We start from the raw sequence: 22,974 nt of genomic DNA, 5'->3' as shown, positions 1-22,974 counted from the left end.
GCATTGTTTTATAGGGTTATATTGTCTAAATATATATAGATAATAATGACATATAAACAAAATAAAGAACATTTTGGCACTAATAGCTCTCCATAGCATTCAACATTCAACATTAATAAAGGTGAATTAATAAAGGTGAATATTTATATCATGAAATATTACTAGTAATTTCCTGCGGGATCAATAAAGGTTTTTCTTCCTCATCAGTCTGCATTAACAGTGAAGCATTAAAATCCTTTTGTGTTTGTACCCACTTCATTAAAAATAAGCTTGTTTGGGCCCACGCCCCGTTTATTCCCACTTTGTATGTCAATGGCAGTGTAATATTATGCGTCTGTGGCTGTACGTCGGGTCCAGCGTGAGACGCAAGAGAACAAGAGACAGGAAATGAAAAGAGAGAAGGGCGCGGGAGTGTCCCAGTCCTTCCTGTAAGCACGTCTGACTATTCAGGCGGCCCACTGCGAGTCTGAGGGCGTGCCTGCATGCGCTTTTCGAAAGCGGACGTGTGCACGCGCGCCTGCCGCCCAGCAGCATTCTGCATTCAGCCCGAGGTCATCCCATTATCATTCCCGACATTTCAGACAGATAAGAGCCAGGGGCTGCCATCCCATTACCCCAGTCATAATGGAATTTTTGGGACGCGGCAAACGCTGCTTTGACTTTGCCTGGATTAGGGCGGGAAAATGCGCGGAGGAGGCGTTATCAGGGGCCGTCGGTTAACAAAACGAAACAGGTGTTGCGGCGTGTTTCCAGGCCAACCCTCCAATGCACCAGGCATCCGCGAGGATGGAAAACCTGATTAAAATCTAGGTCAAGGTGGGGTGTCTACCGCCTCTCTTTTCCTACATCTTTCCATCTTCCATCCTGCCCCCTTCCCTCACCCGTCTGTTTTCCATGCATCGCCTGTTCTCCAATGTCTATTTCACAGAGAGAGAGAGAGAGAGAGAGAGAGAGAGAGAGAGACCATCTCAGTGTTAATTACACAAACACAATGAGAACGGGCGAGGGGAGGAGGCCGATAAGGAGGAAGAGATTTAAACGAGTCTGTCTTAAGAACGGATGGCCTCCTCTGTCGCCATCTCTCTCTTCTTGCTCTGAGTGCGGGGGTCCACTCTTCTGCTCCGCTCTGGGATGCAGGAGAGAGAGAGCGAGAGAGAGAGAGAGCAAGATGAGGAGGAGGAGGAGAAAATTTCAGCAAGAGAAAGCCGGATAAACAAACAGCGGAACCGTGCGAATAGAGACGCGAGAGGCCATTTTAATGCAAATAGGAGCCGTAATTGACTCCACAGCCAGCGGAAGAGTGGCAACACGACTTCTCTCTTGTATCAGAGGGGGGTAAAAAAATCTTGACACATGCTGTGAGACTGAAAGTTAGAAACAGGTGGCAGATGGAAAAGGAGGAACGAAAAAGAAGTACAGGTGAAGAGCAAGTGGGTGGCTCGGAGACATACTTCCCTCCTACAAGTTTAGCGTCAACACTGAGAACTCTGAAAAGAGGCATAATAATCGCCACCTGACTGCCGGCACAATGGAGATCCTTGAAGTTCGTCTCGAAGACGAAGCTCCGACGAGAAAGCTAATGCAGTTTATAATTGCATTTCTCAGAACTCGTCCCAAACCCGTAGACTTATGCTGGATGCTCCGTGTCTCTCTATAATGGGGGTCAGAGCCCAAAGTGTCACCGGAATGAATGAATGGAATCAATGCAGCTTAGGCATAACACTTCATGTTGCAGTCTTACTTAATCGAAAAATTCCCACGGACGGAAATCCGCTGAGTTACATTTTAGTACAGAGAGGCTCAGTTTGCTCCATCCCCTCCCCGCATGACTAATTCATACTTCTCATCAGCCCGCTAACAAAGCTCATATTTAATAAATAGAGTGAGAAGACTAATTGTCATGTTCTAGCTTACAGCGAAATGACCCAAGTCTGATCTCTCTAAAAGGCATCTGGCCTGTAAATGTAGGGCTTGAACACTCTGGTGAAGACTGCATCAGCAAAGAAACAATGTACACCGCTGATGAATTAGTAAATGGATGATGCTGATCTGCTGATATGTTGCTAAGCAACAGTAATGCATTGTAATTGTTATAAATACATTAAATTACACTCTACGGTTTGTTTATAATGCCAATTCCACATCTTGACACTGTCTATGTAGCAAATGCCATATTAACTCACCATACATGTGACAAAACGTTACCATGAATCATTTATTATTTATTAATTATTTACTGTTTGTTAAGTTTATTGAATAGCGCTGCTGTGCACTATGAGATCATGTGACCAAACGCTAGCATGATTCAATATCCACAGGTTCTTCTATACATCAACATCAAACATATGAGTTGGTCCACGTCTCCCTCTGCTCTTCTCTCACAAAGAGAGCAGCGGTGCAGGGCTGAAAAACCTCTAAATAAACTCATTTCCCCTCACCTTGCTGCCATTGACTGGAAATAGTGTCCGAGTCCTGAGTCCCTCTCCTGAAACAAAGCCAAACCATCGCTGTGTCCTGCTAAGGTTAGAATGAGAGAAGCGAGCACACAGGACATGTTTTTGCAAAAACTATGGTGAATCGATGGCTCTGCGGCCTTCTTTTCAGGCCCATGGTGCAGTGCGGGGGAGTCTCTTTTAAGAAAAACTGCTGCTGACGAGGAATGACATAAAGCTTTGCTATTTACTTTGATGGGTAGGAGGCAGCGGTGACCTACGCAGCAGACTGTTCGAACACACACACACACACACACACATACATACAGAGAACTGTCGCGCATTTATCAGTTCGGAAATATCTGTGTGTGTGTTTGCTTCTTTTTTGAACTGTACACCTGTCAGACCACAGGCACAAAACCTTCATACAGCAGAATAATAAACCCTTCCTTTTATCACTTCTTCTGTGTAGACATGACAAGAGAAGTAAATATTATATATGATGCAATAAGAGCAGTCAAATCTCAGATGTGTTAGTGAGGCTGGATAAGGATTTCAGAAGACGAAGGAAAAGTGGATTCAGACGTTTTTGAGGGATATGGAGAAGACATAATTCCAATAAATTGGATCTCACCAGAAAAGACCTTAAGGCTTTAGGATTGTCAGATTTGATTAGACAGTAACCTGTGGAATCATAACCATGGTATTTAAACCATGGATGTCACACTGTCTCTAAAATGTGAAGCCAACACAGTCCAACCCCCTACTGAGTGGCTGAGTTACAGTTTTTATTACCACCAGTCACCAATAAATTGAACTTTTTTCACTTTTTTTACTCCCTGTTCTAAGGACAATATGGATCTGGATTAAGTGAATGTCTCTCCAAATACAGGATATTTATCCCTTTTGCTGACATCAGAAATACAGTGGTAGTGGAAGTGGTCTAGTGGTCAACATATTTGCTTCGAACCACAGTTCGAACCGCACCTACTACCATAGAACAAGACCTGTAAGCCTGAAGGACCCTAGTGCTGTTGTAGGGGGTTGTTCAAAAAGTATTTCAGACAAGTCTAACTCTAACACATTCACATGCACACGCACTGCACAAAATATATATATACATATATATTTTTTTTTTCTGTCTAGCATTTAAGAATTTCCGAGCATGTTCTTTTTTCTGAAAAATTAGGCCTTATCAGGGCTCTTGGTTTTGTAAACAAAAAATATATAGAAACCGAACAAGAATTGCTGGTTGCTGGTTGCTGGTAAGTCACTTTGGATAAAAGCGCCTGCTAAGTAAAGTAAAGTAAAGTAAAGGGGGGATGGCCCTGTAATGACTGATTGTAAGTCCCCCTGAATAAGAGCTTCCGCTGCCAGACTGTCAAGTAAATATATACATTTAGCAAATGCTTTAATCCAAGGAGACTTGCAGTGAAAATGATTCGCTAAGTAACCTAACAGAACCAAAGCAGAAGTTGCATTACTCCTTCGTTTCTATAAAAGGGAGGGTAATGGACCCATGCCGTACATGATTTTAATTTTTTTTTCTGTGCGATCAGTCGTCAGGGACGAGTCTCTGCTGGTAAAGCATGTTTACCTTTGATCTTCCAGGGTATGGCTCAATGTAACCTTCACCTACACAAACAAGACCTCAATCTGGCATGCTCTTGATTTCAGACATCAGAGAGAGCGCATCCCTGGGCAGGGCGCAGAGGCCCTTACCTCGTAATTCATTTGCCAACATGAATGCAGAACGGGACCTGGACTGGCAGATGAACAATTTGTCTCCAGACTCCAGGACAACATAAAAAAAACAAAAAAAAAACGAAACGCTTTTGATGAAAAAAAGATAAAGAAAAAAACTTATCAAATGAATGGTTGTAAGGCAGCGCTTTCATAATTACAACTCTGCTGATAATCAGCCTGTGTTCTCCTATAACCCCCTGAGGTGAGGTGTTTTTTAAAGATCATTAAATGCATCATCATTAAAAAGCAGAAAATCATTATCGCAAAAATCATTAGAGGTAGAATCATTAGGAAAACAGGAACAAAGCAAGAGAACAGACAGGGGGAGAACAAGAACTGGATAGGAAGAGGAGAGGAAGACCGAGAGAGACGTTCAATCACTTTGCTGCAGCCGGCTTGAGAGGCTGGAGGTATTTGGCTGAGCACTTACGGCCATATTAAAGATTTCAGCTTAATCCTGCCCTTTGATGTGCGGGAAAATGAAACTCACAGCCCGGCCCCTTTCAGCTCGCTCGTTACTATGACAGCATCCACGTGCTCTAAGGGCCACTGAGCCGCTTGTCCTCCCAGGGCCCTTTTCCCTCCATCACTCTTCCATCGCTCACACTGAGCAGACGGCAGCCAAGAAGACTACTCTGATGTGCGCACTTTAAATTAAACTGATGAAATTAATTCAAAGATGTGAATCCATCAAACCATATCAACCCTGGCATATGGGGTCCCTAAAAGTATTAATAATTAATAGAATGGTCGTATTGAACCACAGCGAGCGAGCTTGAGCTATCATTTTCTCATTTTCCCTCCTGCCAATTTTCCACCACGGAATGGAAGTGGAAGAAAACAAATTGAACAAATAATACCTTTTTGGGCTGAATTTTAAATGAAGGCTTGTCATCTGTTAAACTTATTAAATTACACGACTGAAAGTTTTGAAAGATAACTTCTATTTGATTTCACAAAGCCACTACCCCACGCACAGCCTACTGTGGCGATATAAATTTATATAAGGAATAATTCATATTGATGAGGCCCGTTTGACAGAAATGTTAAGATGGCGAGGCTACGTGCTCAGATTTTTACGAGGAAGACGCCCACAGACATATGGATGGATATTTCTGGCTGGCGGTCGAATTCTGTCCACGCGATGCAGTGATCAGATATGGCCATGAAGAATGGGGGCGTTTAAAGATTCATCCACCACGTGCCGCGGACTCGGGAACTGGGCTTGGCCATTCCGGCAGGGAATTGAAAGTGCTTCTCCGGATCTTCTTCCGAGGCCACACCAGGCCACGCCGAATAAGACGTCAGCCGTGCTATCTGCCATGGCCCATGGGACGTTGCGTGGTGGGGCAGCAGCTAAAGACCCTCGCGGGTGACGGATGGAGCGGTCGATAAGTCGCTGAGGCTGACAGGTTTTAGGAGCTAAAAGCCTGGTGCATTTACGCATACGTATTCGGCCAGGGTGGAGACATTCTCACACTGCACAGTGTGACGTCCCCGGTTTTTGTGGTGTGTTTCTGTTCTGTGTTTGTGTTGTGTTTGCAGGATGCCTGGTGATTGCAAGCCAACCTGTTCCTGCTGTGGACAGACAGAATAAGTGGCGACGCAACTTGTTGTGTCGGCCTGCTTTTCGGTGTTTGTTTGGTTTTCTCTGTTTTCCCGTTTTGTTTCGTCGTTATTCATTGTAATTCGTTTCGTATGTATTTCTTCTTTATTTTTATATTTATTTGTTAATAAAATACTTGTTAAATTTCTCTGTTTCTTCTTTCTTCAAGTTTTTGTCTTTGTCTTTTCTTTTGTTATGGGCCGGACCCCCTAGACTGGCTCGTAACAACAGACGCACGCCAAAGATGTCATGAAGATGCCACGTGCCACCACTTTGTCACATATTACTGTGTACGATACATCACAGTTTGGCACGAGGGTTATAAAAAATAAAAAAAATATAGAAATCTTCACTCTTGCATGCCTTTTGCACAGATTATTATCCCATCTCTAAAGACAAATGATGGATCTGTTGTATCTTGTGCAATTGCTATAACATTAGAGTGGAGTTACATATGAGTTGAGCTTTATTGTAATTTCAGCTGTATACAGACAGTACATAGTGAAACAAAATAACGTTTCTCCGGAACCTGGTGCTACATGTAACATTTGAACACTTCAAAAATGGAGAAATGGGAGTAGATTATATTATTATATTATCATCCAATTATTATTGGATAAAAATATAGAACTTTCTTATTATCTACATGCATACATTTTGATCTGCAGTCTAAGAACGTATTCCTCACAAATCAATCATGAGGAAAAAAACTACATTTAAAGCACCTTCCCCTCAGAGCAGCTGCAAAGGTCAGCCATACTCTTTGAGCAGTGCCATGCTGACAGATTAGTGGGAACATACAGCCCTGATCACCCTGTACCAGCCAGAAAATGTCACCATGACAGAGTCGCATCTTTTCCCCTCTGCCACCCGGCTCATCTAGTTACTGATGTGTTATATCTGCATGACATGCTCATATGTGGAGGCCTCTTGTTACGATGGAAAGACAAAAAAATAAAGTATGTACAGGGCTACGTACAGTTCAAATACAGTTTAATGCCTATACAGTGCATGTGTCAGTGGTTATAGTTATAATTGATCATAAAAAATGATGGCAGAGAGAGTATGGAGGCTTGCATCATCCAAGCAATAAACATTTCTCATGATTACGACCAACGATGCCAGGGAGAGACAAAATATCCTCACAAATGCAGTTTCTCACAATTTGATTACGGACGCCATAATTTTGAGTTAATACCCACAGCTGTGACTGCCACAGTTAGCCATAGCCTTTTAATTTACTGTTCACCTCATCAAGTAGGTTCTCTTAGCGTGTGTGAACACATTTGAGAATCAGAGGCCAATCGGATCAATGCCTTCGTGATGATCTGTCCAAAATGCAGCGAGATGTGTTTAGCTTGTCAGAGCATGGTCAAAATCCAAACTATCCACAGGAAATGAGCAGACGGGGTGAAGAAAAAAAAAAAGCAGAACTACAGAAAGTGGCAGACTGAAAGTATTCTAGTCAATACATTTTAAACACCCTGGAATGCAGGTGAGACTGAACAACAACTAAAATTAAAGTTAGATAAATATGTGCAAATAGAAAAAAAACTTTTATTATATGATGTTGTTTATTTTTTTGTGTCAATTAAGAAAGTGTCACTTGATGGAGGTAAATAATGTAAAACGAATTATCATATGACCACAGTGGCAAAGATTTATATTGCCCCCTGCTGGTCTCCAAAGGCAGTTCAACAAATCTATGTTAAAAAGAAAGGCAAAGAGAATTAATCTGGGCAAGCTCTAAAACACTGATATATAATACATTACACATATGGCTTGAGTAACGCTTATTCTTTTTTTCTTCCTGGTTTCCAATTTCAGTGTCATAATGAAAAATCAACTATTCAGCTAATCAAGATTATCAAGGACGCTACTGACGGCCCATCCTGTAATCAGACAAATTGCAGATGACATTAGCCTGCCTTAGACATGAGCGCTCTTATTCAGTGAGGGTGTTACACTTGCCTCTGGCTAATTACCAAAACCTCAGGCTACGCATACCTAATGAGGCCCAGATTCGTATTGTGTTTTTACGAATTGCATCTCATATGAAATATAATGATAAAGCAGAAGTCTGTCAGTTTTAAATAATGGAGCTGGGAAGTATTATTTGCCCTGAGTAAGGCACCCAGTGGCTCCTGCGACGGCGATGCCAGGGTGCCAGGCTGGAGAATGCAGCAAACAGCTAATCTGTCGCAGCGTCGAGGCAAAGCCCTGAATATTGATCCACGAGCCTCTGTCATTTCTGCTGTTAGGCTGGAAGGGATTACAGAAGGCCAGAGTTAACAAAAAATAAAAAATGAAAGCGGAGTTGCAGAAACGCTGCAGGCCTGAGATGAGGAAAAGGGCCCGGCACTTTCTTTCATTTCATCGCAACCTGCGATGGATCCCTCCCCCCTTCATTTAATCTCCTGTTTTTAACAGGGAGGAAATTGCATGCGGCCGCTGCTAACGGCCTCCCGTGCCTTTTGTCTTCGCGGCAGACTGGGACGTTTCATTTGAACTGGAGAGTCCGGAGGCTTTGCTGTTTCATGCTGATGGTTTTCACACAGCTTTTACATGCCTCGGCACACACTTGGAGATAAAATGATTTATGGCTAATGCAGTAGTGCACATAAAAGCCTGTGTGTGTGTGTGTGTGTGTGTGTGTGTGCGTCACACAGCATGTAGGCATGGCTGGTGCCTTTGTGAGATTGCTTCTGGACACTATGAGCACACATATACGTACTCCTGACAGACACTGTAACATCTCTGTTTTTTCCTCTCTATTCTCTTTTTATGACTCTCCCCATTTTCCACCTTCCTGCCTCTTGTTGTCACCCATCTCCCTCTCTTTCTTTCAAACAGTGATAGAGGGCATGTTACAACTGAAGACTACGCTGAAACAAAAACAGGGAACGTGTCGGGTGTCCGCGTAGAGATGCAGAGACCGGAGAGAAAATGGGAAAAAAAAGCACGAGCCGAAAGAGAAAGAGAGTGATGCGCTCAATCAGCCCATGCTGTTCCACACTGCAAACGGCACTTTTATTCTCCATTATATTCCTGATAGATTTCCGTTCTAAAGGAGGGAATAATGATGTCCAATAAGAGTCCATTACTGTTGCACTGCCTAATGGCTATTCACTCCGTCCACACCCACAGCAAATAAAAGAGCATCGATACAAATGATCAGAAAGACTTATGGGACCGAACCACCCAAGCGGAATCACTCGCACTGTCCGACCCAGTAATTAGTTTTAATTTGGGCCCATTAAATCACAGCGAAATATACAGTGAATCTCTGGGTACAAAGATTGGTCTGGCTGGACATCAATCTTCCTGACAGCAGAGATAAAACGCACAGGTATCCTGGAGGACATTAAACCAGGGAGACGGGGAGAAACAGAGCAAGAGAGAAAGAGAGAAGGAGAATGTGGGGAGGGGCTGAGGTGAGGCTAATTTAGGGAGAGAAATGAGAAGTGTTAGTCTTCTCATTTGTATAGTCTGTCCGGGTTTTATTTTGCATGGGTTCTCTCTGCCTTACACAAATACATGCACACACACACACACACACACACACAATAGTGGCCAGACATTTGGGCACAGTTTCAGAATAAATAAATAAAAACCAAGGCTTCTCCAAAACTGTATTAGAATAAAACATTAGAAATATTTAAAATAATACTGAACTGGTTTCCAGTATTTAATGGCACAGCCACAAAGGCCCACACAAGATGGGGCAGTGGTGACCTAGCGGGTAAGGAAGTGGACCCGTAATTGGAACGGTGCCGGTTTCAATCCCGAGTCGCCACGGTGTCACTGAACAGAAGCACCGCTCGCACACACTGCTCACTAAGCACGATGGGTTAAAAGCAGCGGACGCTGTGCTGCAGTGTTTCACAATGACAATCACTTTTACGTCACTACTTCTGGACACTATGAACAAGACATATCAGGTGTGTGTTTAGAGCATTGACATACACTTTGCTTGCTTGAAAAGGTTCTCGGATGTTGTTTCCAAAAATTGCTGATCGTTGTTTTGATGAAACACGTACATAAACTTCTAAATCCATCACATTTACAGTGTATCAGTGATTACATATTATTCATTTATTAAACATCTGAAGGTTTGCCCAGATACCTGTATTATATAATAGTCTTTCTGCGGTCATAGATTAGTGAGTATGTACAGTATTGTAGTCTTTGCAGATGAACAAAGGATTTTTTACTTTTATGTCTGCTCGTTTATTATCATAGCATTTCTTAATAATCTAAACCTTCCATTTGCCTTTCTGAATGAACTAATTTACCTCGATTCGTTTTCTTTGAAGTCTGGCTTCCTCTTTGAACAATGTTTAGGGATTATATAATTTATTTTTAACAGATTTTTTAGTATGTGAATGAATCATCTGATGAATCACTAAAGGACACTACACATTCAAAAAGAAAAACTGGAAAATTTCTGGGTGCACTGAGGTGTACATCGTGTAGGAGCCACAGAGCTAAGTCTGCAAGAGGGAAACACTTGTAAACTGTGTGTGAACCTCTCTCTGCGCTGCGTTCCATTAAAAATGCAAACGGCACATCCTCATCATGAAACACTATAAAAAAAAAAAAAAGACAACAAGACGCACTAGATTCTTTATTCTGCTCAACAGCTGTATCTGGCTTAACCACTAAAACTTTCCATTTTTTCCCCCTCAAATTAGTCTGAATGCACAAAAGCTGTCATGTAGCCAAGCATTTTACATCTCATGCACTTCTGCAGTCTGTTTGTAGTCTGTGAAACGCCTCTGTTCACTACACGCTGGTCCATTCCAAAACATGCCGCCGCCATTCTGCTGCAGGGCTGCCACCGCACCGCACCGGCTCTCCAAGGACCTTCGTTTCAGACAGCAGAATCTAAACAGGCCGTATCTGGGCACAACGTCCCTATACAGGGACAACCGGCTTCAAATCTATTATGCAGTGGTACATACTCCAAAAAAAAAGAGAAGAGAAGAGAAGATCACCAGACTTCAAACTAACTCTGTTTGTCATGGACACACACACACACACACACACACACACACATATATCCTAATCAGCTGTCCGTATGGAAATGGAAGTGGGTGGAATGAAAGACAGGACGGAAGGAACAGATCCTGGAGAAAAGGTCTCAGCCCGGATCCTGATCTCATCACCAGGGGTCTCAATTCAAGGGCACCTGGCAGCAAAAAACTCTCCTGGCTGAACAGCGCCACACAGCTGTGCTCTTCGCCCCCCCGACGCCAAAGGCCACCCTCCTCCTCCTCGCCATCATCATCATTATCAATGTCATCATTACTCTGCATGAATTAAAATTCTGCGGCGCTTCAATGGCACGGCCCAGAGCAGCTGTGTTGTGCCGGATAAGCCACAAAGCGGAGAAGTTTTCGGAGCAGAGGGAGATATTCACACGCTGAACCGACTAATTCAGCCACTGAAACATCACCAGGAAATAATGCATATTCAAAAAGCAGCTTTCAACCAATTAGGGGAGAGAATTTAATCAAGCCGTTTTGTAATAATATAATGAATACCATGCTAATGTGCCTGGATTTGAGGTTTGGAATGAGAGTCCTCTATATGTGTGTGCCGTTTTTTTTACCGTTTTCTGGGTCGGACTTCCTTTCCTGTTCCGTGTCTGTGAGGGACAGGATGGAGTTTGCTCGACTGGAGAGGCAGGAGCCGTGTTCCGACTTCACTTCCTGCATCCACAGATGCAGGGCATGGTCAGACGGAGCCACGCCCTCAGGTTCAGTCTCTGGATCTGAGACTCCGCCCACAGACAAACCTCCTGGGTAGGCATGTGGGGTAGAAGCCACATGTAGGAAATCCACATCTGTTGAAGAAATGAAATAAAAAATATTTTAAAATCATAAAAACCGTACGATGAGCTGCACCTACGGTGTCAAAGCTTCATTTTCCTGTTAACAGGAGCCACATCCATGTCCTGCTCTAATGAGTGAACTGTAGTTCACAGTGACAGAAAGGAGCCCAGTGAAGTCAGTGCTCTTCAAAGAAAACAAAAGAACTTGTGAAATGTGTGTGTGTGTGTGTGTGTGTGTGAGAGAGAGCGAGAGAGAGAGAGCAAGTGATAAAGTATTAAATCTGTGTGAGAAGAAATTTGTCTATGTGCAAGAGACAGATAAATTGTCATTGCGTGTGTTTGTGTGCAAGCTTCTGACCATTTTTAGTCCTGCTGATGCCTCCCACAGGGATAGTAAGGCTGGTCTGAGAACAGACACTAATAGCTGGATGTGTGTGATCATGTGTGCATCTGTGTGTGTGTGTGTGTGTGTGTGTGTGCGTGTAAACCACTGTCACGCTGCAGGACCATGTATATGAGACCAGGCTTGTCACTCCAGCCCCCTAATCAGCACATCACAGGCAGTGAGTGAAAACTCTGCTCTCTACATCCTGCTGAGGAAAAACTCTTCAGGCCAGCAGAATCCCCGTGTCCCTACATCAGCAGCGCTCCCCACAGGTCAGTCCCGAAGATGCCGTCGTTCCTCGTTGGATGGCTCCCTGCCTGCCGACACGGATACTAACAGCTCCCGCAGAGTAAAAGCACTCAGCTGATTCTGAAATAAAAGGTTAAACAGCCATTCCAATCCTCCTCTCACAGCTTCTGTGCATGGCTTTCTTAAAACTGTAATGCAACTGATATTTGCTAATTGGCACCAAAAGAAAATCTTCATTTTTGACACTGATGGTACTTGCTGAACTGCTCCAAATCATGGTGTTATCTTTGACCCCTCACTGGCTTTTGACACCACCACCCTTCTTTTTCCACAGACTTTCTTTTCATAACCATACTAATATACTGTAATATTCCTCTCTCTGTCCCACAATTGCCTCCTAGAGAGCCAAACGGCTGGCGAGTTGTGAGTTTGAATGCCGGCTCAGACCTCTTGTGTGGAGTTTGCATGCTCTCCCTGTGTTGGCCCAGGTTTCCTCTGGATTCTCCGGTTCCCTCCCGTCACCGAACAGCACGTACACCAGGCCAACCGGCAAATCTAAATTGTCTGTAGATGTGTGTGAGTAAAATTACTGCCTTTATCAGAAAACAGCTCGCTATTCCTGCCCATGTAGGCAGACCGGAATCTTATATTGGAAAGAGTCCAGTCCATCTTACCAGGCGCTGTATTTTAATGGTGCTAAAATAATAAACTCATATAAATAGTCTCTTCTGGGATTTGTAAATTAATTCAAACAAACAAGAACGGACTAACTTGCTCGTTATCTGTAATTGTAATTTTATTATAAAATGTAGCGTTTTAAATGTAACGCACTTACCTATGCACTATATGGGCAGCGCTGACCTAGCGGGTAAGGAAGTGGAAGGTTGTGAGATTGAATCCCGAACCGCCAAGGTGGCACTGAGGTGCCAATGAGCAAAGCACGTCCCCACGGCTGCCCACTGCTCACCAAGGGTGATGGTTAAAAGCAAAGGACACATTTCATTGTGTCGCCGTGTGCTGTGCTGCTTTGTTTCACAATGACAACCACTTCACTTCCATGGCCAAAAGTTAGAACCCCAAATACTACTTACTATCCAGTTGTTCCAGGGGACCAGTGCTGTTGTTAGTTAAAGGAATCGTCTGATCCTGCACTGTGTGGTGATGTATGGTGTTGCTGCTCTACAAATAGATGATATTGGTCAAGTTTGTTTGAAAGGAAAATGCTGATACTGCAGAGTTCCAGATCAGGACAGGGGAAACACGAACCTGGATTCTCCTGAGACTTTAGGTAAATCCTACGTCACTCGAAGGAAACGTGATAGGAGCTGGGTATTAACTGCGTCTGAAGGGGTACTACATGAGGCCTTCTCTCTCTCTCTCTCTCGCTCTCTCTGTGTGTGTGTGTGTGTGTGTGTGTGTGTGTTTAACACCAGGAGAGTGTGTTCTTCTCTCTGCTAAATCTGAATGGCGCTCACGTCCTGAACAGTTATGGTCGGTTTTCTTAGGCTTAAAATATTTATCTTCATGGCCACCCATCCCAACATCCTCCAAAAAGATGTGGAGCCAGTTACAGCTTACAAGTACAGCTTACATTCTGTCACATTCTCACACCTGCACAAACATACACACACACACACACACACACACACACACACACACACACACACACCACACACACACACACTTTAATGTTTAATTAGGGCTTGTGTTGAGGTGGGATCACATGGGATAAACACTGAGTGGCTGAGTGGAATTAACTTCTGAAACCCAATGACAGAGATGGGGTCGTGTCTTTAATCCATGTGTACATACAGACAGACACACACATACACACACACACACACACACACACACAGAGAGACATCCATCCGAACAGTTTAGTCTATACCATCACACCCATCACACAAATGTAAACACACACACAAACACACACACACACATACTGAGACGGTCAGTCATGTATATGATATCACTGTATATAGGTCCTTATATTATGTCTTACAACATACACACACATACAAAATAGAGTTGTGTTGACACACAATAGACGTCATCATGAGGTCATCAACCGGCTCGGATCTAAAGACAGACTGTTCCTCTGTTTTCCACAGTCCAGTAATAATCTCAGCGCTAATTACAGCAGAACAGCAATGGCGTCCTTCATTGTGACCCACCTCACTGGTCCCCCAAAGTCAGAGGCAGCAGCCACAGCACACACTCATGCAAATGAGGACTAGGAGAAGTCTCTTATTCTCTCACTGTCTCTTCTCCTCTCCTAATCCCTCATTTCTAAATCACTGTCCCACTCTCCTCAATCCCTCCGTCTCTTTATTCTCTAATCCTGTCACTCTTCCCTGTGTCTCTCTGCCTCTTTCCAATCTCCTCTTCTGCCTCGCACTCAGTGCTTAGCTTAGTCAAATGCAGTCAGTGTTGCGTCCACATGAGGACACAAGATTTCCCTGCAGAACACACCCACAGCATCAACATTTTTTTACATTCAGTCATCTTCTGTCCCTGAGTAACCAGTGCAATTACACCCCATCTCGACCTAATCTAAAAGAAATCCTGGTGATCAGACCAACACGTCAACCATGCTCCATGCTCCATGATGTTGACCTGTAGTAATTGCACTGCGCATTCAAACCATACAGTCACCAACTCAGAGGATGTCTCCTTAACCTACCTGTGGTTTGAAGATGATTTGGCCTGGAGTTTGGAAGGTTTATGATGGTATAACAGATGATACCATTAACTGTTTGTGAGGGGACAGTGTGAGGTGTTGGCATGCATGACATGATTAGAAAAAAAGATGAATAAATAAAAGTACTTAGGTGTCAGTTTGAAGTCGCTTGTGCCATGGGGAGTTTAAATTATTAAATTAATAAAACGAGGTGGATTTATTTGTTTGGGAGAGAAGCTGCAGCTGGGCCTGTTCAGAGACGAGATGCGACCCACTCAGCCTGGATGCCGTCTGTTGTGGTCCCTCGGCTAAATGATCCTCTCTCTTACTGACCCCATTCACTCCTCCATCGCGCTCTCCATCCTGTCTTTCCCACTCTCTACATCCCTCTATCACTTGTTCTTGTCACACACACACGCACACACACACACACACACACACACACGGTCTCAGATCTCCCACACCCCACACTCGTCTCAATTTGTTTGGGTGCAGCCTCGGTGCATGGCGAACACCACTTGTTCATTTTATGCAGTTTCCACGGTAACTGGAACAGAGTGTTTTGTTCCATGCGCATCATTTGAATATACCAGTAAACGCAAGCAGAAAGCCAATTTCCAACCGTGGTTTAGCCTCCCTCCAACAAGATGGTGACACAATTTTGTTTGCATCTGTCTGTGTCTGTGCATGTCTCATTTTTCTTTTTTTCTCTCTTTATTTTCTGACTGTGTGTGTGTGTGTGTGTGTGTGTGTGTGTGTGTGTGTGTGTGTGTGTGTGCGTATTTGTACACAGCACACCTTCCTGGTTCACTTAAAAATCTGGCACATGTACAAAACACCTGCATGAATAATGTTTTATTATAGTAAGGAAACAGAAATATACATAAATGACAGGCATTACCATACTTAATACCCCCTGCCCTCTTGTGCCATTTGAAATCATATTTGTTGGTGTGCCTGGCTCCGGTGGGGGGTGTTATTTTAACACAGTATTTCTGTATTATTTCAGCGCAATGAGCCAATCTGATGCTGGATGGAAACGCCGGATATCAGCAATAATTTGGAGCAAATCACATTTGTGACCTTCAGCGCCAGACTCGTACGTGTGCATATTTACAGGCATTTACAGACATTACACCAGCGGAAATTTACCAGGGGCAGGGAGCAGCTAAACAGCAATGTTAGGCTACAAAGCACACCAGGGCTGGGCTTCTCCTCCAAATTCACAATTGCTCACTCACATGGGCAAATTATACAGCATTATAAGCACAGCATGCATTCCATTCTGCCAATATACTCCTCATTGTCTCTATGTTCTCTATCGCTAACCTCTGAAAAAGGCAGAGAATATTGAACACACTGATGGTTAAATCATTTCTGTTCTTGTTGCATTTTGGTGAAACTTTTGCTAGTGGAACATATGAGTGAAAAAATATGAGCCAGTATTATAGGTTCTCTAATCTTGTCACTCTGCTAGAAGTTCTTCAAATAAAATGGTAAGAAAAGCTACAAAACCAAAATCTCTCTGCTCATTATGGTTCTTATTAGTAGCTAGATGTGATACTGGTATATACTTTTTTATTATTGAAAAAAAGCATGAATTTGCTGTTTTTTTGTAAAACTCTATACAACTGTGCAAGTTATCGCATTTGTAGTCCTTGCTTAACTCTAAACCTAATTTATAAACCATTACCAGTATCACTTTCTGACACAATTAGGTTGTCTAGCTCACAGTTTTCCCCTCATAATGCAGTGAATGAAAATCACAACGTTTTCAATACGCCGACTTTGTAATTGGCCTACTTTCACACTTTTTTTTGTGCAAGGTAATTTGTGAAAGGACCCACATCTCACAGCAAATATTCAAGCCATTCTCCTGCATTTGTACAAGTCAAGGATATGGCAGCATTTTAAATTTATCAATGAAGCCACTGTGTGCCCTTAAAAAACAGGTCAAGGTCAATGGATGTGCCAGAGTGTAATCAAGTGCAATCAGACCTCAGGTTATGTTCTGATATAGTTTGATGAAATCTCCACAAAAGGTCTTCAAGATGAAAAAGAGACGGACAGACAGACAGAGCGATTAGCACAGAGTGCCCGCATTTCATTGCCGGGCTCTAATGAAGGCTGATAGGGAGTGGAAATGAGCTTATAAATATTCTTTTGTGCTGTGAAGAACTGACGTCTCCACAGACATCAAAGGAGAAAGAAGACACTCTTTGGTGACACTTGGTTTCATATAAGACACGAGTTCAGAGGACGCCACCTTGTATAAAACCTTCTTACTGTGAAAGCATCATGTGCTTAAGTCACATAAACTGCTGGCTCAAAGCAAACATTACTCCACAGGCATGCACGCATCACAGGCACTGCCCGTAAAGCCGTCACCATCAGAGAGAGCTTTTACAGTCTTACAGCCAAACCTTTAATATATAAAACCATCACAGAACATTTTAACACCATAAATAAACTCACCCTATCCCAGAAGGCTTTGATTTTTACATAGACTGCAGAAACCTTTGCCTCCAGCGCCGATTGATTGGTCCAAGATCGGTATTGGACAGTTTTCCCCAATAATTACTTCACCAGTGGCTGTTGATGGTCATGATGGACTGTTGTATGTAATGTGGTTTATGCATGTTCAGCATGTTGTAAGAACCCACCCAATATAGGAATTTAACTCGGCCAGTAAAGGGTGGACATCACAGATTGTGTTGACCTTGTTAATCTGACCCTGTAAAACTGTTCACAATGCATTGTGGTGCTTCTGATGTTACCTAGACATACAGAGGCTTGGCACAATATAAGTTACAGGAATTAATAGTTTGTACTGAGTGAAAATTACCAAAATGTGTCCCTACCTCTCACGGAAGACAAAACCAGCACCTAATGGTAAAACACACATTCGTTTCACACATAGCACTTTTCCCACAGGAACAAGGAAACATGGCAAGTAACTTGGAGATCCAGCCAATTCGCTGTTCGTTAGCACTGTGCACGTACTGACAACTCCTATTATAAACAACACCCACAAGACGTCTCCACTTTCAAAGGAATTCAATTAAGAAGCAGCTATTTTTGACCTCTGACTAAATGGAGACATGCCAATCATTGATGTTAACAATATAGCTGATATGCGCAGTCAGATTGAATTCGTGAGAAAACAATGCTTATCTATTAAGCCAGTAGACTATTCATTACAAATCAATGTTGTTTTTCTAAAAGCCGATACAGTATCACAAAAATGAAATATTGCTCTCTCTCTATATATATATATATAGAGCCAACTCCATATTTAACCACAGGTGCAACTGAGCTTTGTCTCAATTCTTACCCGAGTGTAACCATAATTTATAAGTAATTCATTTTATAATTAAAGCCTATTATTAGATCACAACCCTGCTGTATTTCTTGGTGTTGGTGAATGGTGAGGTTGTGTGTTGAAAAAAAGATCACCATGTCGATGGCGCGGACAACCAGAAAATACTTGGGGACAAGATGCACAGAGCACTGTTGCTTTAGCTGCAGAGTGGTACACAGTGTCCCTCTGGATATTATAAAACACACACATGCAAACACACACAAAAAGTCACAGTTGGCAAGGAGAAGAAGATAAAGAAAAATATGTACACACAAACAGAACACAGGACATGTAAACACAGTAGCAAACACATACACAACTGATAAAAAAGAAAAGACAGCACACAAGCAGCTAAATTAAAACCCGATGTGTGAATTTCCCCTCACACACTTGGCCACACAACACAGTGTGGCCCTGCGTTTCCTCAAGCTCACACACGTCTGGCATGTGGGAGGTCAGTGATGTGTGTGTGTGTGTGTGTGTGTGTGTGGTAGACTATCCACAGAACAGCCCTTCCAATACCCATGAGCACGTACAGTTGGAGTTCACGCGGCTTATACTCATGATAAAAATACTCTCACCCACACATTGACACACACAAATGTACATGCATCCATGCACACATACACACAGACAAACATAAAATGGTTCCATCTGGCTGCAGGGAGATGTTCACAAGTTTATAAGCTCATCAGACACACTCACTTCTATTTCTATTTTTATTTATAGCTACATGCTTATTGCATGTAAATGCCACTGACCCTCAAAAACTTTAATTTATATGCAAATTGACATTGAAATCTTCAGAAATAGCAACAAAAAGCCAGTGTCCCCGCTGTTCTCTAGCTGCGGTGTGAAGGAGCTGAGCTGGAATCGGTATTTAACGGGCGGCTGTTTAGATCTGGCTGACTGGCTTGTTGTGTTGCTGTTAGTGGGAATCCCACCTGTGCCGGGCTGCTGGCCAGTTTTCCTCTTGACGCGGTGGCTGCCGCTGTTGTAGCCGGTCCGGCGGTCGTGGTTGTAGTCGGTGCGGGAGAGGCTGTGGGTGTGGCTGTAGTCGCTGCGTGATTGGCTGCGGCTGCTGCCGTGGCTGTAGGGTTGCCGCAGGGCGCCACCGTCCTCGCCCTCCTCGGACGAGCTGGAGTAGCACAGCTCCATGTCGGGCCGAGCCCTTGAGAGGGACTGGTACGGCTTACTGTTCATCTGGTCCATCTCCTGCACTCACTCACTCCAAACTGAGGAGAGACAAAGGAGAGAGACAGAGGGTGGCGGTTAGATTTTTACCAGAAAATAAATTTAGCAATACAACAGACAGATAAAAATGATTGATAGATAGATCCTCTTCTGGGTATCAGAAATAATTACACACAAACCAAAAAGGGCCAAGTGGCTCCTCTGCAAGATAACTCGGAACAACAACTTTATCATAAAGTCAAATATACACACAAACTGTCTGAACATGTACCTGATTCTCGTCATTTTAATATATTAATATATAAGTTATAAAACATCCTAGCCTTACTCATTCTGCAACATAATTAATAGTTTAAAATGCCTAGATTCAGCAGTACAGTGTGCAGTAACCATAATGTCTGACTGTTCTTCCTTGGGTCATGAGAGGTTATGAAATGGATAAAATATCTGTGCCTGTCTTCAGAATCCCTATCAGATCAAAACTATTAAATCAAAGAGACACAGATGAAACGGCATAGAGACAGAGGAGCGATGGGCAGATGGAGACGATGACAGGAAAGTGACGGTACTATTGAGAGCTTTATGGATCTTCTAATCTTTCAAAAATGCCCCCTCACTCATCAAACAATCTCCATCGCCGCCTCATCAGCACCTCCTGGGATCTGATTTCCCTGATTACTGTGTGTGTGTGTGTGTGTGTGTGTGTGTGTGTGTGTGTGTGTGTGTGTGTGTGTGTGTGTGTGCGTGTGTGCATGTACCCGTGCAAGTGTGTGTGTGCCTTTCAGCCTGCCCCTACACAACAATTTTCTTCCCAGGCAAAAATCACAGGCTATTCTATTTCTCCTCTTTCCAATCACCGTTCTCCTCTCCCACCCTCACTTCTCACAGGGACGGGTTTATTAGAAACCTTCATTTCAGGAGCGAACCGGAGGAGACCCACCGTAACGGGCACCAGTCGAGGAGAACCACTGTGCGGCACTGATAAAGGAAAAAAAATCCAGATCTGCTTACGGAAAATAATCCTTCAAACAATGTGCCAAAGTCATTTAGAATGGACAGAAATGATAGGGAAGGCGTGGGCTGCTACCGGCCCTTCACACACCCGCTGCAGAAACCACAGATGCGTGCAGAGCTATGAAACAGTGACATCACAATTCTGTTTTCCTGATGGGAACTGTATTTACGGTAACGCGTGACAGCTTGATTCTCATATTGCTTGTAAGCATTCTGGCCAAGATTCATTCCATATTCAAGGAACCGGAGAGTTGCAAAGGAAAAAAAGAAATATAAATGTCTGTGAATACCAATAATGCATCATGATGTAAACCACATGCTGTCGCATGCCTGTCACATGATGCATTCGACCTTTTTCTCAATTATTTTATTCTGCACTTCTGTTTAAGTAAAATAAAAAACTATTATTATTGCACAACGCACAGAGTGTTTATGTTATTAAACACTGCCGCTATTCTTTAGCTATTTTTAAAATCTTACATAACCTGTGGGTGTAAGTTAGAATGCGCACAATGCTGTACATCAAAATCTATTTTTCCTCGTCAAACACACTCTGCATTTATTATATGCAACATTCTGTTCTATTTAATTCAGTCTTAAGTGTGCATGCTGTCAGTGCATTTAATGTTACAGCCACTTCTATGCCGCATGTGGTAATGTACTGTTCTTACTGTTCTTACTGTGTATTTATCTGTCATTTCTTGAGATCAAGGAGGTAATAAGTAGAAAAGTATTCCACTGCTGAATCACACATTATAATCATTATGATCGCACTGGTGATTTCGTCCATTGTACGGGTTTGCCTGTGCCTGTGAAGTTGCGAGGCCTCCTCTATACCTTCCACTAATGCTCTGGGTGGTAGTTATGATAGTTTAAGGTAATTGGCAAGTGCCGTAGGGGTAAAGTGAGAAAACACCAGTGTGTGCAGGAGCTGCAATAAATACAAAATGACAGTAGGAAGACATTGAGCCATCCCAATTCCTACGCCTTACAATCACACCTCAGGGGTTACGGCTGCCGTCAGGTCCTGTTCATCACGCCGCCGTATCGCTCTGATCAATGGTGGAGCTATGATAAAGTGGGAGCTCTGAGACCTCAGGTAATTGGCAGCTAATTGGTCTGAGCCTGAGCGGTACCGCCATTGAACCGCATTGATTGAAGCATGTTAACTATCCGGCTAATACTAACAAGGTTACGTGTGGCTTTAACACTAAGGTTTCATAAAAATTAAAAAAAAAAAAAAACGCATACAAAAGGAATAATACCTCAAAGCTTTTAGCATTTACCCTAAGCTCAAGTGAGGGATATCATTCCTAAAATCAATGAGGGAATAATCTAAAGTAAAATGTCATCCTAAATGTCTCACTTTGAACCAGTGAGTTAATGAACACTTAGTCCCACTGAATACATTTAGAGCAATGATCCCCCCAGCTTTGCCAGGTTTGAACTTATAATGCAGCGTAAGCACATTGTGACCCTGAAATAAACCTCCTCTCTTGCTGTAGCCGTGCCCGCTTTGACCTCTTCATCATGGCCGCCTGACAGGGGCCTGACCTCGACTTCAACCCCGACTCTGAACCTTCAACCGCCAGATCACTCTGTCTACCTCCACCCAGCTCAGTGCGAAGAGGGCAGAATGGCACATACACACACAATTTCAGCACAAAGACACAATAATGCACATAGACTTCACAAACACATGTAGCATATCTATAAACACCGGCGTTTATGAAGGCTGACATAATAACTATATAATAAACTGATTATGAGTTGGTAACCAGACAAAAGAGGGAAATATACAAAACCTGTTTGTGGTCTCCAGAGCATTCAATTATTTGCATTCCAATGTATGTTTATGGCTGAGCATAAAGGTCCTGATCCTAAACCCAACATTTCTACAAAATGCCTTTTGCGTTTTTTTATGTCATAAAAACACACCCCTATTTACCATTGGTGTTCAGCAAGGATTCACACACACACACAACTCTATACTGTAACACATTTATTTAGACAAACCAGCAAACAAATGTTTGTACATGCATGCAGTGCATCCTTATACATGCACACACGGGTTTTACCTCTTCCACAATAACCAAAGACACATAAAAAAAAAGTACAAAAGTACACTGGATGCAGTGTTGACCTTCTGACATCAATCATGTGAAGCAGTGTTCATGACGAATATGACAGATCTCATGCTCGTTAGTGCTCCTGTCAGCTAGGCGCTGTGTTAATAGGTTATTAATTGGCTGCTGAGTAAATCTGGCATGACTAATTGAAGGTGTAAGGATGTACAAGTCAGGGGCTGTTTATATTCCAATCACAGACAGAGAGAGACCCACACTAACAGACACTGACACACTCATTATAACACACACACACACACACACACACAGAAGGAAAAAGCCTAATTCAGTTTTTTAATGAGTTTGATTCACAGTTTCACTGTAACTGCAGGGTAAGAAACAGAG

The 22,974-nt window shown here is 43.0% G+C and overlaps 1 protein-coding gene across 2 annotated transcripts in view; it reads right to left on the bottom strand.

Annotated features, from left to right (window-relative positions):
- Positions 1 to 22,974, bottom strand: part of tenm1 (teneurin transmembrane protein 1) — a 165,048-nt gene that overhangs the window by 115,416 nt on the left and 26,658 nt on the right. For both annotated transcript variants that reach the window (XM_028982715.1, XM_028982716.1), the window contains exons 2-3: positions 19,240 to 19,530; positions 11,399 to 11,632 (exon numbers count right to left, since the gene is read on the bottom strand). In XM_028982715.1, coding sequence (XP_028838548.1) covers positions 11,399 to 11,632; positions 19,240 to 19,507 — 502 coding nt within the window. In that variant the 5' untranslated portion in view covers positions 19,508 to 19,530. The remainder of the gene's footprint in view (positions 1 to 11,398; positions 11,633 to 19,239; positions 19,531 to 22,974) is intronic.

This window comes from Denticeps clupeoides, chromosome 6 (genome assembly GCF_900700375.1).
Source record: "Denticeps clupeoides chromosome 6, fDenClu1.1, whole genome shotgun sequence".
Taxonomy (NCBI): Eukaryota; Metazoa; Chordata; class Actinopteri; order Clupeiformes; family Denticipitidae; genus Denticeps; species Denticeps clupeoides.
This window is presented reverse-complemented; position numbering and strand designations above follow the sequence as displayed.